This window comes from Nannobrachium achirus, assembly GCF_963921795.1.
Source record: "Nannobrachium achirus genome assembly, chromosome: 12".
Classification (NCBI taxonomy): domain Eukaryota; kingdom Metazoa; phylum Chordata; class Actinopteri; order Myctophiformes; family Myctophidae; genus Nannobrachium; species Nannobrachium achirus.
The window spans coordinates 16,644,843-16,661,616 of NC_137832.1; the positions used below are offsets into that span (position 1 = coordinate 16,644,843).

General features: G+C 43.3%; 1 protein-coding gene across 1 annotated transcript; it reads right to left on the reverse strand.

Moving 5' to 3' along the window:
* Positions 1-6,758: 6,758 nt before the first annotated feature.
* On the reverse strand, positions 6,759-16,235 carry LOC308296174 (LIM domain transcription factor LMO4-B). The gene is made up of 5 exons (XM_080739330.1): positions 15,827-16,235; positions 14,067-14,302; positions 12,156-12,252; positions 10,549-10,707; positions 6,759-7,170 (listed from the first exon to the last, which is right to left on the reverse strand). The coding sequence occupies exons 2-5, from the start codon at positions 14,279-14,281 to the stop codon at positions 7,162-7,164; spliced, it is 480 nt and encodes a 159-aa protein (XP_080595456.1). The 5' UTR covers positions 14,282-14,302; positions 15,827-16,235; the 3' UTR covers positions 6,759-7,161.
* Between the last annotated feature and the right edge of the window lie 539 nt (positions 16,236-16,774).

The following is a 16,774-nucleotide window of genomic DNA, read 5'->3' on the forward strand; positions in this document are numbered from 1 at the left end:
GGCGCCGAGTTGTAAAGTCGTCTCTCTTTGTCATTAAAAGACGTGCTCTTTCACTCCCCATCGCCTGAGACGGCGGTGAGTTACGACTGGAACATGCCCGTCTTGCGGCCTACCCCGACCACATGCTCCAGTCGTGTCTGATGTTTCACTGATTGACTGTGGATTATGCAACCAGGGGTGTGGGGTGTCGCACCAAATTCTGGGCCCTGGGTACAAGGATTCACTCACATTTTGTGCTTAAACTATTGCTTGTAGATCTGCTATTTTTGAAAGATCGTGAAAAAGTGTGCAAGTCTTTGAATATTTCAAATCCTTCTAAGGTTTTTTTTTTAAAAACCTATGTTTCTGTGTCAGTGGTGCTCAAACCTTTTCGCGTGAAGGACCCCCAAAATGATATGCATTTGGCCACGGACCCCCATCTCAAAATATTTAGTTCCAGGGACCACCCAGAAGCAAAATTTGAGTTACAAATGTTTGCTTAAAAAAAATACATATATTCAAAGATTTTCTCACATTTTCACGACTTTTCAAAAATAGCAGATCTACAAGCTCACAGCGCGGCACTCGGTGCCGCGCTGTGAGCTTGTATATCTGCTATTTTTCAATACTTAAAGTATAAAATAATGAAGGCCCCTCCACCTTGGGCCCTAGTAACTCAGTCCCACTTTTCCACCCCTTGTGATGCCCCTGCACACAGGGGATCATATATATGGTGCGTCGTCTGATCATTTACAATACGGTAATGACAAATTGGGGCGTACATTGTGGAAGATGTTTTCAGCTCCCTGTCACAAGCCATCTGGGCGCGGAGGGATTGGATGGAAGATACCAAGAATAGCTCTGGCAGGTTGATGCGTTTTTTTCTGAAGGATTCTTAGCATAGCCTATAGCTGGAAATTCCTTTTAATGCGCTATACCACTACCACCGCCATTTACATTCTTGGAGATTGAAAACTGCCAAAACCAGATTGCAGCTGAGCAGCGACATAAATCTTTCAGACTGTGTCTGTCTGGAAGGAAGGAAGGTGGGCCTGAAGAATATGGGCCGCTGGCTGCGGTCATACCTGTCCATCAGCATTCAACACCGCCCACACACTAGAGATGGGATTTATATGGCTCTTTGAATTGAGCCGGATCTCTGGAATCCGTTCCTTTCAAAGAGCCGTTCAAAAGACTGGCTCATTCTAGTTACTAGTTGTAGTTACTTTGTAGATTTTGATTATAATTACAAATCATTTCAACCCTATATCCATTTATTTCGGACATATATACGGTAGGCCTACACACCTGCCATTTGAAAATAGCCGATCTACAAGCTCACAATGCGTCGCGCTGCGACGCATTGTGAGCTTGTAGATCTGCTATTTTTTTACATTTTATTCATTGGAAAACTTGTGAAATGGGACATTGTGCATAATGAGTACTTTCTACTATCGGTACTTTAAGTACATTTTGATACCAATACTTTGATATTTTTACTCAAGTAGGCTACATTTTTATTCCAAACGTCAACTTGTGGCAGAGTATTTCTGCATTGTTGTACTTTTTCCACCACCATTCATTTAGAAAGGAACGGCTCCCTACTGCGAACCGGATCCCATCTTTCATTTCAAGGAGCCGTTCAAAAGACTCTATTCGTTCGCGAACGTCCCATCTCTACCACACACACGCACGCACGCACGCACACACACACACACGCGCACACACACACACACACACACACACACACACACACACACACACACACACACACACACACACACACACACACAGTGGACTTGGCATTGGATTCCACCGCGAATACCTCTCTAGCCTATAGTTCACATCGGGGTCAAATGAATGTTTGTTCTGCAGCAGTGCTTGCAAAAAGAAAAGTTCCATTCTTCTTAAGTAGTTACGGTGTAATTACCAGGCCGACATGATTCTCCCACAATGAAAGCTTCCGCTGAGAGACGAGTCGGATACAACTTAAACATAGCCTGAGAAAAGCCTGAAAAACACGTTTGAGTTACCAAAGAAAAAACCCCTGGCGGAAATTGATCATCTGTGTTTTCTTACAACGCATAATGACTCTGGTCCACATATGACCAGGGACGTGCTGGCCATTGGGAAAAGCGGGACAACTCCCGAACAACCGGTTCATTCCCGGCCGGTCCAGGCCGGCCATTAGGAAGAAATTAAAAATAAAATGTCGGCCTTCGTTCCATTTTGGGGACTGGGCGGCCAACAAAGTAAATCGTCACTGTCGGGCAGAAACCTCTCCAAGTTTCAAATTTGTAATTTTTTTCGCAAAGCAAAGCCCTGCTTCATACAATGCCGTCGCATCGCACACAAGTAGTGAAAACAGCAGATCTACAAGCACACAACGCCTCGCACCCGCGAGGCGTTGTGTGCTTGTAGATCGGCTGTTTTCACTTGTTTAAATTTTTTTCCCGGGCTGAATCAGGGGCCCAGCACGTCCCTGCATATGACCACACTGAGAAAGGGAGGAGGACACCATATTGGCAGCTCATTCCAGCACATGGTCGGAAAACATGCACTCAAACCACACCCCTCAAGTCTGCACAGTTGTAGCCCTTGAGAGAGAATGTGACCAAATGGACCCGTAAAAGCAGGGGTCTTCAACAGGGGGTACTGGACCCCTATAGGGGGTCCACTCAGAGTTATACTACAGGGGGGGCCACCAAATCTTTGCGTGATCGGATCATGTTTTTTTACATTAACCATTTGAACCCTAGCATCCCTACTCTGAGTGGAACATTAGCCAAAAATAGCAGATCTACAAGCATGTCTGAAAATACACATTTCTCCAACGTGATGACAATGCTGTCAATTAATGAAGTCTAAAGCCTCTATCAGAGTCCAGGGTGAAGAGCTATTCACGGCAAATTTTCACCTAAAGTGAGAAAATAAGTGGAGGCCATCATAGTCAGTCACGGTGAAGTCCTATCACTGTGACTGACTGGTCTAGATCGACCAATCAGTGAACGGGGTGATGGGTCGATCTGTCTGATAGTAAAAACAGAGAGATGTGTCGGGGTTCGCGGTGGATAGCTCTTCACCGCGAGTAATGACGCAATGTTGTAGTTTTATGACTTAAAAGGACTACACCGCGGTGGATAGCTTATCACCGCGGTGCCTACTATGATAGGGGCTTAAGCTGTCTAAGAAATCCATGAACATTTTGAATCTGCAACACTCTCAAGCTCTCAATAGTTCAATAATTACACTGAGGAACTTACAGTGTGGCGTCTCCCCACCCAGAAAGAGCGAGAGAGGCGTAGCCACAAAGCACAGCGGATCTCACTGGAAGTATAATGTTGGCATCGAGACCAGTGGATCAGCACGCATCACAAGAGAGCCTGCATGGGCCCAGGGGCGTCAATTGGGTATGGCAGGGGTATGCAGCTGCCATACCCTGGGTCCAGGGGGGAAAATAAAGGTTACTTTTAAATATAAATGTCTCTTTGTCTATCTGTTCTGGTTATTATGTTGTTAAATGAAAATAACTACAAATGCAAAATTTAACAACATGGTCACTTTAACAAGGTATTATGATTATATTCTCCACACTTGTATTCTCCCCATCTTGACAAAATCTAGTATATTCCCAGGTTCCGCAGGTCAGCTGCACAGGTGCAATGCATTATTGTTAATTGTGGCACGTTTACTAAAGAAAACATGCCAAGTTCAGCTGCACTTGAACAACCATTCCAGGCTGCCATATCCAGCCCAAGAAACCGTAGAAATGGCATTAAAAATAAATTTATAATGCCTGTTGCTAAGGTATGGCAACATGACCGGTGTCTTGCACGCGCGCGAAGGCGCGCGTGCAAGACACCAGTCATGTTGCCATACCTTAACTTTTTTCTGAACTGAAGCCACTGCATGGGCCTGACAAAGATGGCGGCCATCTTGGAACAGCATCACAGGAGCTGCCGGGTGTGGAAGGGAGGCCTCTCTCTCTGTGCGACCGGTCTCCTTTCCCCACCCTTTTCATCCTTCTTCCATCACGTTGTGTAAGAAAAAAACGTAAAAATATCCCCGGCTCGTCTTCTCTTCACGTCTTCGCGCAGCATGAGGCGGAGGAGCTCAGGCAATTACACTCATCTGCATGTGTTAATATGATTAATTAGCGGGAATAAACACTTTCCTATGACACAGGCTACATGGTGAGCCACCACACCTGCAGAAGCTCCGATAAAAGACAACGCCTCCCTGCCAAAAGAGTCTTTTCATGAGACCTGCTAATTGGCATCTGAAAACGTTCCGGCTAATTAGGAGGCGGCAGATGAGGCTTGATTGGGGTTTGAATGCTAGAGTGTAAGTTGTGGTGGTGCAGGGGGGACTCGGGAATGTGCCGAGGTTTTTATTTCTCCGCCGTCGCGATACAAAGATAATTGTAATTGTAATCATTTGCATACGTTAATGAATTTGCGTGACGCTTCTTCTCCCGATCGAGAACGTGGAATAAATAATTGATGCCGTATCAGCACCTCACCGTGACAAGTGGGACTTTTTGAAATAGCTAAGCGTATTAAGGTGCAAGTTTGATGGCTGCCACGCTCCCAGGCAAGGTGTGAAAATAGAGCAGATGCTATCTTAGTGTTTTCCTCTCCACTCTGTGTATCCTAGCGCAGCTATCGCTGCCGAGATTAACTCTCAACCTCCGGAGGTACGACGAGGAACTTGCTTTACAGTGCGTTAAATACGCTGTGCAAAGTTGGGGGGAGCAAATTGGAAACGGATATGCTGAAGAGCCGTTTAAGGAATATTCAGACTTCATAGACAGACGTGGTTAGGAACAAAAGAGGCGGCGAGAGCGGCGCAACAAAACTAGGCTAACGCGTGTGCTTTTAATTGCAACATGGTAAACAGTAAATACATCAGATTGTTCCAAATGCCCTGGATGCATGGGGGGGGGGGGGGGGGGGGGGGTAAACTCCCCTTTAATTAGCCTGCTCTCAGATTAGGCTTTATTACAGACAGTCAGCCAGCCAGTCAGCCAATCAGCCAGCCAGCGAGCACAGCCAGCACAGCCAGTCAACCACGGGATATGCCCAAAGTTCAGCCTCCCAGGGGCTCCAGCAGCACAGATACACGGCTCATGTTTAATTGCTTCTGTAAATGGTCAGAGCTCAAGCCCCCCTAATTCCATTCCTTGGGGTAATCAACCATGTATTCACCATACAGGGCTACAGAGAGAGAGAGAGAGAGAGAGAGAGAGAGAGAGAGAGAGAGAGAGAGAGAGAGAACGCCACGGCACTAGGTCCCGCCACGTAATACCACCACGGCCACACTGACGCAGCTAAAAAAACGGACTTCCAAAACATCTCACTTTTTACACCACGATATGTTACAATAACATCTTTTAATAGGGATTTTCTTTCTTTTTTTTTAAATCTACATCGATTATTTCCACACACTGAACGGGCTTTTCGACAAGATAAGAAATATAACTTTCACAGAGAAAAAACAATACCTTCATTATATTAAAAAAAAACAAATTTCTCATCTCCAGCTTAATCGGACACCCATCATTGTACAAGGTCAAACCTTGTGTATTTAGATCTGAGATTAACACACACGACCAGGGACGTGCTGGCCATTGGGAAAAAGCGGGACAACTCCCGAACGGCCGGTTCATTCCCGGCCTGTCCAGGCTGGCCATTAGGAAAAAAAATAAAATAAAATGTCTGCCTTCGTTCCATTTTGGGGGCTGGGCGGCCAACAAAGTAAATCGTCACTGTCGGGCAGAAACCTTGTATCTCCAAGTTTCAAATTTATTCATTTTTTCGCAAAGCAAAGCCCTGCTTCATCATACAAGGCCGTTGCACAAAAGTAGTGAAAACAGCAGATCTACAAGCACACAATGCCATTGCGAGGCGTTGTGTGCTTGTAGATCGGCTGTTTTCACTAGTTTAAATCATTTTTTTAAATGATAAATACAAAACAAACGGTTTTGGACATACACAAGGTTTCCACCCGACAACGACGAAATATAACTCATGTACAATAATTGGCCCACTGGCTTGTCACTTGTCATGATCTGAAATGGCAAATCAAAGCGCTATAGAGAGATCTCTCTCTATAGCGTGCAATGAGGGCCTCTCCAACTCTTTTTCCCGGGCTGAATCAGGGGCCCAGCACGTCCCTGCACACGACAGAAAAGGGCCAAGATCACCAAAGAAGACGTACATACAGACCCTCTGGGGAGTAGAAATGCCACCTGGCACAAAAAATGGATTGTTGGCAACAATAGTCTCTTAAGGGTGGTCCGTAATTCACGTGATCGTCTTTGTTCCTCTTCCTGCCGAGGGCAAGGGGCTTTATTCGTTATCACGTTCCTGTATTCCCTTAGTCCTGAAGGACCCTTGCCCTTGTGGTCCCGGCACGAGTCTTTGCACGAAGGACAGACCACCTTAACATTGAACACAACATGAATTGTAATTTATTTTTTTTATTTTTTATGCAGGGACATAGTCTCTGACGGAAAGGGCGGTAGAGAAGGGTATATCTTAGGGCCAAGGGTCTTCAACAGGGGGTCCTCAGAGTTACTACAGGGGGTCCTCCAAATCTTTGTGTGATAGAAACTTTTTTTCTCCTTTTTTATATTAACCACTTGAATCCTAGCGTCCATATGACTGATATAACCTTCGCCGAAAATAGCAGATCTACAAGCTTGTGAGCTTGTAGATCGGCTGTTTTCGGCAATGACGTTTGGTGTAGGGGGGAAAAAGAGCAGACTAAGTGCAGAGTGAAATGTCAAGTTATATATTGACGGTTCAAGTGGTTAAACACGTATCTGAAAACACGAATCGACATGAATCCAAAATACACTGATGATTGTGCTGTCAAACAATGAAACTATATGGAATCTATGAACAGGTTGTGGGGGTCCCTGCTTTGTCTCTCTCTCAACTAAGGGGTCCTTGGCCTGAAAACGTTGAAGACCCCTGTCTTGGGCAGGGACACGGTCTCTGACAGAACGGTGATAGAGAGAAGGGTATATCTTAGGCTAACAGGGGCGAGAGACATTGTCCTCCTTCTGTGGGAGAGACTGGACGATGGTTCCACAACAATAGCATCGGGAGAGAAGGTCAAGAGACGGGAAGTATGGACGGGCAGATGAGGAAGTGAAGGACTGTTCTTGTTCTGCACTCAGCAAACCTAAGTGTCAAGAGAAAGGGGAGGAACAAATTGTCACTGTCGGGGCAGAAACCTCGTATCTCCAAGTTTCAAATATGTATGTTTTTGAAGCTGTGAAAGCCGCTTCCCAAGGAGTGGCTTTGTGTGCCCCGTGCGTTCAGGATTGAGGATTGGTCTAGCTTCATATGACAATTTGGCCCTCCAGATAAAATCATTCATTCATTCATAATTCATAAAAATATAGAACTAAAGCACATAGAAAGTATAGATCTAGAACACAGAATGTATAGATCTAGAACACAGATTTCAGAGCTCTAGAACACATAGAATACAAATTCACCGCTTCACTTCGAACCGAGGTTTGATTTTTTTCGTAAAGTCAAGCCCTGCTTCATCATACAAGGCCGTCTTACAAAAGTAGTGAAAACAGCCGATCTACAAGCACACAACGCCTCGCACCACGAGGCTTGTAGATCGGCTGTTTTCACTAGTTTAGTTCATTTTTTTTAAATGATATAAAAAACGAATGGTTTTGGACATACAAGGTTTCCACCCGTCAACGACGAAACGCTGCTAAGGTACCATAAACGTCAAGTAAAAAAAGAAAACAAATAATCAAGCATTTCAAATGCATCTTAAAGGACAACTTTGTTTTTTTGCAACAAGGGTTCATAGAGAAAAGAAAAGATGAGTGTTAAAATGTTTTCATTTCTTTCTTTCTATTGTTTTAGCGATTTTACTATTTTGATTTCAGTGGTTGGGGGCATGCGTACAAGTGGCTAAATAAGTATTTTTAGACACAATTTCCGGCAATTTCTTTATTACTATTTACACCAGCCTCCATAAGTCACATCGCCCATGAAAGATTGCAGTGCATCTTGGAAATGGGCTTATTGTGTCTAAAAATACATACTTAGCCACTTGCATGCATGCAAAATCGAGGCAAATCAAAATCGTTAAAATCACAAAAACGATAGAAAGAAGTAAATGAAAACATTTTAACACTCATCTTTTCTTTTCTCTAATGACTATCAAAAATATGAACCCTTATTGTAAAAAAACTAAAGTTGTCCTTTAATATAAACGCTACAGAACATTAATGTTAGTGACTTGGCGATATATCCTGGAAAGATCCCAAACTGTAACCTATTTTACCCCTCACAGACTTTACACACAGTCTTTGACAGGAAATCCTCTGCCAGGGGTCAAAGGAGAAAAGTGGCTGAATGTAATCTGCTCCATAAGCTCTGGGCGATGTTCTATCACGCTAACCAGAAGTCCTTCTTCTGATATCGATAAACATCTGGGTATAGGAATTCACTTGGACGGCATAGTAATGAGAAGTCAAACTACTGTTCATTTTCAAGTAGTTCAGATATCAATTTGTTTTGTTGGTAATTACTTTGTTGTGTTCATTTAGACAACAGACATATAGTCGTTGTCGGGTGGAAACCTTGTATGTCCAAAACCGTTAGTTTTGTATTTATCATTTTAAAAATGATTTAAACTAGTGAAAACAGCCGATCTACAAGCACACAACGCCTCGCACCGCGAGGCGTTGTGTGCTTGTAGATCTGCTGTTTTCACTACTTTTGTGCGACGGCCTTGCATGATGAAGCCGGGCTTTGCTTAGCGAAAACATTTACAAATTTGAAACTTGGAGATACGAGGTTTCTGCCCGACAACGACGATATGCAACACTATTCAAAATAAGCTTCCGGTGTACACGGAAAAGGAAACCTCACAGTATTATTATTATCAATCATAAATGAAACGATAAATAATATACTGTCTAGCCCTACTCTGGAGTGAGTAACCTTTCAGAGAGTTCAAAATAACATGGGACGCCAGAATCTGAATACTGGGAGATGTTGATATGCTTAACGCGAGTTATCTTCTTAAAAAATCTGAGAACTCTGCTTCACAAAAACATTGGCTTACATTGCACGTTAGTCCTGAGAAGATCCTATACAGCCATTAGCCAAATGTTAAAAGCAAACCAGCAACATATTATGAATATTTATGGATCATCTCCTTTCACTAAATCCTCGTAATTGATCCTGTCAAGGTCGGGAGGACTAGACATTTGCATTCTCAACTAATAAGGAGTGTTCCCATCATTTAATTTGGTGTGTCTGCTGGTTTTATGTTGTTTGCCCACAAGAATCTTTGCACCATTCCTGGTTTGGGAGTGGACATTCTCCTTTTGCTGTGTTTTGATTAGAAGACGCAGTATATTTTATATTATAAGTTATAACTATCATCATCGCAAAACAAATGTGACGATTTGTAAGCCTATTGAGTGGCTATTTTCACTGTGCAACATAATCGTTCCACCAAATATAAAACAGGGCTTATGTGGTTAGATAATAAGAGTAACAAATCGTATCTGTGACTAAAGTAGAGTCTGTACTCAGTACAGATTAGGGATGGGACGATAAGCAATATTATTGTTTATTGTGATAAAAAAACTCAGACAATATAAGCCCTACCTAAACCCGATCACGATAATCGCATCGGGGAGATTTAATTTATCGCGATATCGTCCTCCGTCATGCACTGGGATCAATTCACCTTTTATTTGCCGAGCTGCATATCCGGTAACATTTACTTGATACAGTCTTTTTTTCACTCTCTATCAAATGTCTTCACAAGCTCACAACGCGATGCGTTGTGAGCTTGTAGATCGGATATTTTTTTGGCAAATGTTCCGCCCCAGGATAATGGATTTTGATTATCGTGATAATATCGTAAATCGCGATTTCTTTTGTCACGATAATCGTGATATGATATTTTCATATCGTCTCATCCCTAGTACAGATGGTACAGTATTATCCAATTTAGGCCTAATGCTTTAACCAGTGAAAAATAGCAGATATACAAGCACCGAGTGCCGCGCTGCGAGCTTGTAGATCTGCTATTTTTGAAAAAGTTGTTCCAACTCAAAGTTTGCTTCTGGGTGGTCCCTGGAACTAGATATTTTGAGATGGGGGTCCGTGGCCAGAATAAATATCATTTTGGGGATCCTTGACATGAAAAGGTTTGAGAACCACCGACATAGTAGTCTCTCAAGAACAGACTAACTGAGCTCCATTTAAGTGAAAAGGACCTTTTCTTTGACGATGGCTAAGCCAGATTGCTGACATAGAAACATAGGGTTTTTCAAAAAAACCTTAGAAGGATCAAAGAGACACTTATAGAATGGGGTCAAAATTCTCATTTTCACGATTTTTCAAAAATAGCAGATCTACAAGCTCGCAGCGCGGCACTCGGTGCCGCGCTGTGAGCTTGTATATCTGCTATTTTTCAATAGTTAAAGCATGAAATAATGATACACGATAATGTCTACCCCGTTCTGAATGGGATTTATTATGGCTACAGCCTCCTTCTCTCTCTCACCTTCTGGTCTGTCAGCACAGAGTTGCTCTGAAGTGGGGGCAGGTGGCTGGAGAGTAGGCTCGCGCCGGGTCTGTCATGCTCGCAGAAGATGGCGCCGTTGACGTAGTGGAAGCGATCTCCGGGCATGAGTCTGTTTCTACAGGTGGCACAGCTGAAACACTGGTGGCAGCAGGAAAACACAGCAAAGGTTTAGTCCAGAATATCAGGGGTTCCCAAACAAAACGTTGAGATAATAGCCATTTTGGTTAGAACTGACTGAAAATAACTTTGTACTTCAAGTTTAAAATGATACTAAATATTTTTTTCAAGTGTCCAAATATTATCAAATTATCTCGCGGCACCCCTGGACTGCCGACACGGCACCCCAGGGTGCCCCGTCACCCACTTTGAAAACCCCTGGTCCAGATTAGTGGCTCTCAAAGTGGGGTCCGGGGATTCTGTGGGGGGTTCAAGGCCGGGTTACCCCAGCAAAATTGTTAATATTATAGCCTCAGAATCAGTTAAACCAAGTTAACCATTATTTTATACTTCAGCTATTTGAAAATAGCCAATCTGGCTAGCCATCGTCAAAGAAAAGGTTGATCCTTTTCACTGGAGCTCAGTTGTAACTCGAGCTCAGTTAGTCTGTTCTTGAGAGACTAGAAAATAGCCCACTCGGCCTAAACAGTTCGCCCTCCTGGCCCCCAAACTTGTGGAATAAACTCCCTGTCTCACTTAGAACTACAGACTCACTCCCTAGGTTCTGCTGTGGACTGAAGACTCACCTCTTCAGACTCCACCTAAACCCATAGCACTATCCTCGATGACCATACATGAAAGATAGATAGCATTTTTAGGTTTTAGAAAAGTGTTTTACTGATTAGATGCGTGGTCTACCTACGTTAATGTTTTTCTAGATTGATATTCCTATTCATTTGTTGTATTAAAAAAAGCGGCTGCTAAATTGTAAATTGTAGCCCATCTCGAAGCTCACAACATGCTGCAGAGCGTTGAGAGCTTGTAGATCCAATCTTTTTTTTTTCTTGAAGATTTGTGAACATTTTGAAAACAAGTTAACACAAATCTTCTTTAAGGGGCCCCTGGCACAAGATATTTTCAGATGTGGGTCCGCGGCCTAATGCATATTGTCACTGTCGGGCAGAAACAGAATCTCCAAGTTTCAAATTTGTACGTTTTTTCGCAAAGCAAAGCCCTGCTTCATCATACAAGGCCGTCGCACAAAAGTAGTGAAAACAGCAGATCTACAAGCACACAACGCCTCACGATGCGAGGCGTTGTGTGCTTGTAGATCGGCTGTTTTCACTAGTTTAAATCATTTTTAAAATGATAAATACAAAACAAACGGTTTTGGACACACAAGGTTTCCACTCGACAACGACGATAATACAGATTCGGGGCTTTCTTGACATGAGTTCTAGATCATCGAGTGTGCTGTGGGTCGCAGGCCCCATCAAACATAGCTCTGGGGCAAAACCATGTTCACCAGAAAAAAGTTATTTCGAGTGCACTTGCGGGGTCAGTGGCCATTTGAAATGTGCCCAGATGTTTCTGTCAAAAGAGCAGCCGCGGTGACGCATATTGATGCGAGACGGGCGAACACATCTTACCTTGAGGTGGTAAACATTCCCCTGTGTCCGCATCACCATCTCATTGGCCGGGATGGACTGGCCACAGGCATTGCACGCCCCGCTGTGCCCAAACAGTCTGCAAGCAAGCACAAAACACAGACTGTTCAGTCAAGTCTCCAGGCCTCGGAACTAAAACCACCGACTGCATCTCCACCCCCTATACCCCACCTCCTCTCGTCCTTCTACAACAGGGTTCCCCAATAGGTGGCCCACGGGCCATTTGCGGCCCGCGGGGGGCTACTGTCTGGCCCCCACCAACCCCAGTAATAATGGTTGTATAAGAGCAGTAACAACACTAGTACCGGTATATCGTCGTTGTCGGGTGGAAATCTCCTAATTTGTACGTTCTTTCGCAAACCATACAAGGCCGTTGCACAAAAGTAGTGAAAACAGCAGATCTACTAGCACACAACGCCTCGCACTGCGAGGCTTGTAGATAGACTGTGCTTGTAGATCGTCTGTTTTCACTAGTTTAAATAATTTTTAAAATGATAAATTCAAAACGAACGGTTTTGGACATACAAGATTTTCACCCGACAACGACGAAAACTGTCGCTGGAGTAGCGGGAACGCCACCGTCGCCCGCTGCAATGTTGTGGCCCTCGGCTTGGTACCCTAGACATAATTCGGCTCTTGGGGAAAACTAATTGGGGAACCCTGTTCTACAATTAAGGTATTTAACAGATGCTCTTAATCTAGAGTGACTTACAATAAGCAAGATAATACATCAATACAATAAGCAAGGTAAAAATACATCAATACATCAACATCAATACATCAATTGCATAGGAATATCAATCTAGAAAAAAAAAATAACGCAGACCAAGCACCTATTCAGTAAAAACACTTTATATAAAAAAAAAACAAATGCTATCTAGTTTCCAAGTATGGTCACTGAGGGTAGGCGAGTGCTACGGTAAGTGCTATGGGTTTAGGTGCAGTCTGAAGAGGTGAGTCTTCAGGCCACAGCGGAAGCTAGGGAGTGAGTCTGTTGTTCTAAGTGCGACATGGCGTTTATACCATAATTTGGGGGCCAGGAGGGCGAATTGTCTTGGACGGGTGGATTTTTGTCCTGGGTTTTTTTAAGCGAGGGTTCCGTCAGCATCCCTGTGTCAGCCGATCTAAGTGAACGGGTGGGTTTGTGTGTCGCTGTTACTACATGTCATCTTTTCGACACCCGACTCTAACCCTCACCCTAACCATAACCTCCGTGGATTGAGTCGCTAACCCTCCGGTCGAAATAATGGTCGTTCGAAAGAGCGTGATTTTCCCGGGTTTGTACGGGTTGATCAGGTTTTATAGCTTCCTCTACTCAATTCAATTCAATTCAAAGGAGCTTTATTGGCATGAGAAAACATACGGTTACATTGCCAAAGCAAGTTTCACAAATACAATAAAAACAGTTGAAAATGGGGAACATATATACAGTTGGAGGGGGTACAGCATTGTGTAAACAGAGCTATGTCGCATTGTGACATTGTATATATATACAGGGTACAAATAGCAGCATTATCTTCCTCAAAATGCATTTAAAGGTATCAGCTCTGTTTCATTCTGTATGTGCAGTAGGTCTAGATGTCAATCCATGGTTTGTAGTCCTTAGGGTGTTTGTGTTTCTAGCCTTCTTTTGTCGCAACAGTTCACAAATCTTGCGGCTGTGTTCGCGCATTGTTGTATTTCTCCCAGTAGGTATGGGAGTTTTTCATCATTGGTCGAGTTTTCAAATTCACTTCGGGTGTGTGTAATCTGTGGGAAGTATGTGTCTCTGATGTCTTGGTATAGTGGGCAGGTGGTTAGAAAGTGTAGCTCTGTTTCTACCACATGTTGTGTGCAGTGGGTGCATATAGCCTATCTTCTACTCAGCCCCCCCTCCCCCAGAAAGACCCTCACCTGATGTAGTCGGAGCGACACAGGATCATGCCCCCTTTGCTGTAGCAGGTGGTGCCAATGTCCCCCAGCTGTGCTTGGCAGCAGGAGCACTTGAGGCAGCGCGTGTGCCAGTAGCGATCCATGGAGAAGAGCAGGAAGCGGTCTGCGATCTTCCCCCCGCATCCCGCACACGACCTGGGGGCTGCCTGCACGCCCGACACCTGGCTGTTCACCATGACGGTGGCGACGAAGGGCTCCTGGTGGCAATATTGCAATATCTTACAATGGTGCGATAATATGCCCATTATATCCACAGACAATATAAGTCCTACCTAACCCAGCATCAGTTTATTATTACAATGGTGCGATAATATCGTCGTTGTCGGGTGGAAACCTTGTATGTCCAAAACCGTTCGTTTTGTATTTATCGTTTTAAAAATGATCTAAACTAGTGAAAATAGCCGATCTACAAGCACACAACGTGTGCTTGTAGATCGGCTATTTTCACTAGTTTTGTGCATTAGTCTTGTGTGATGAACCAGGGCTTTACTTTACGGAAAAACGTACACATTTGAAACTTGGAGATACGAGGTTTCTGCCCGACAGTGACGATATGGTCATTATATTCACAGACAATATAAGCCCTACTACCCAGCATCAGGCTCTGAACAATAGCTTTCCAGAGAGAGTGAATGTTTTAGAATGTACCATGCAGTAATAGGTCAACCCAGGACCCTAAACATTGATACCATGCAAAGTACTGTGTTCTACCCGTCTGTCTTTCAATGTTATGAGATACATGAAGTGGCTCCTGTGTAAATAAGCCAAAAAGCGTCCCCATGTAGTTGACCTTGTACCAGTGATTTGTACTGTCATGAAACTGTACTTTTCCCTATGCAACCTTTGATTGATTGATTGATTGATTGATTGATTGAAGACTTTGCATATAGGTTTGCATAGGAAAAGGTACAGTTTCATGACGGTACAGTTCACTGGTAAAAGGTCAACTAAAAGGAGATCCTAAAAGCACTTGGCTTATTTACTCAGGAACCACTGAAGTATCTCATACAACATTGAATGACACGGATAGAACACAGTAGGCCTACTATGCAGTATAGATATAGTCAGGGGAAAAAAGGATACATACATACTAATACATTCTTCAATCAATCAATCAATCAATCAATCAATCAATCAATCAATCAATCAATCAATCAATTGAAACACAAATAAAAAATATTGGCCAAAGAATAAATGTCGAGTTTGTATCCAGTAGCAATAGCTTTGCATCCCAGAAATAAAGTAGCCTATCACAACGATACTTGTGATTCACAAGTATCATTTGCGATGAGGAACCAGTGGCTCAATTTGTTATAGCCTACTTGAACATCTGCCCCCATATAACATTAACACCGCCTGTAATACATAAGTAATAGAGCGAGGCTGTATAGACACATGATTAACGAGGCGTATGGCAATCAATCAACACTGTATCTTAATGCAAATGCTGAAAAGAAAGACACAACGGAAGTCACTGCGTAAAAAAAGTCGCTAAAATGTGGCACGTTGGAAAAGTGCCAGTTCAATCAAATTAACGTTATCTCAATGAAAAGCAATATAAAAGCAATAAAAGGTACATTTACATAGCACGATTAAAAAATTAGTTTACCCCAGGGGCTGTAGGAGCATGCTGTAAATTCCTCCCAGAAGACTTAAACAGCACTTTTAACCTTGAATTTATGCACGAAGGAAAGCGACAACGAAGGAGAAAAAATGCTTACCTTTACAGTACGTGGATCTTTTTTTCCTTTTTTTTTTCGTTAAGAAGTTTCGGATTTTAAGACCAAATCCGTAGAAGAAGCACCAGCAGCTTCGTGATTATATAACTATATAGTTACAGTTGAACAGCTCTGATCATGATTATATCCATCGCCTTCAGCAGCAGCAACGACAGAACAAACAAGGCAATGAAAACAGCAAAGTATTTTAGATGGTCCGACTCCGAGGTGGAGCAGCAGCAGCAGCAGCACTAGTTAGGAAAACTCCGCGGAAGAACAAATATCCCATAATAATAACAATATAATACTAATCTATATTTAGGTTTGGTGACACGCGTTGGGTTTGCAATGCTATGCAGTCAGATCAGATGATCCTCTGAGAATCCATCAACGAACGCGCGTCCACACGACTCCAAATACCTCTCTCCTTCTTAGTGCTTTTGACAGCTATACACTATTCATCAGAACTTGCGCAAGCGGAGTATTTAAATCACTCTCGGATGACGTGGTGAACACGGAGCCGCACGGCAGCCACTGAGGAGCCGGAAGGGGGGCGTGTCGGCAGTCAAAAAATGATTTATGGCTTTATAATTTTAGTTGCTTATTATTCAGATTCTTTTGAGCGAGACTGTGGCTGCTCGAGTCCTGCTGTTTCCCAAAATGTCCGTCCAGTAGGCTACTAGCACCCCCTCCCCGTCGGTCACGTCCGAGCGACGTATATAGCCTATACACAGTTTGAAATAAGTCTTAATGCAGATATTAAAGAATCTGTCGAATGTATAAAACTGGGCTTATAGTAGCCTACGACCGACATAATTAAAACAAATACATTTTTTGAGCGGTGTTTCTTTATGAGAGCTCCAACATCTGGCTTTGTCTCGTCAAAAACTGGGGGGGGAAAGGGAAAGACATGTTCAAAAATGTCAGTGGCTGCTTGTCTGTGGCTTAAAG

What these genes read in the sequence shown, in the direction of transcription:
- LOC308296174 (XM_080739330.1), bottom strand. Translation starts at nt 14,281, where the DNA reads ATGGTGAACAGCCAGGTGTCGGGCGTGCAGGCAGCCCCCAGGTCGTGT. An exon ending in TGTCGCTCCGACTACATCAG is followed by an intron (nt 12,253 to 14,066) that starts GTGAGGGTCTTT and finishes GCTTGCTTGCAG; the next exon opens with ACTGTTTGGGCACAGCGGGG. An exon ending in GGAATGTTTACCACCTCAAG is followed by an intron (nt 10,708 to 12,155) that starts GTAAGATGTGTT and finishes TGCTGCCACCAG; the next exon opens with TGTTTCAGCTGTGCCACCTG.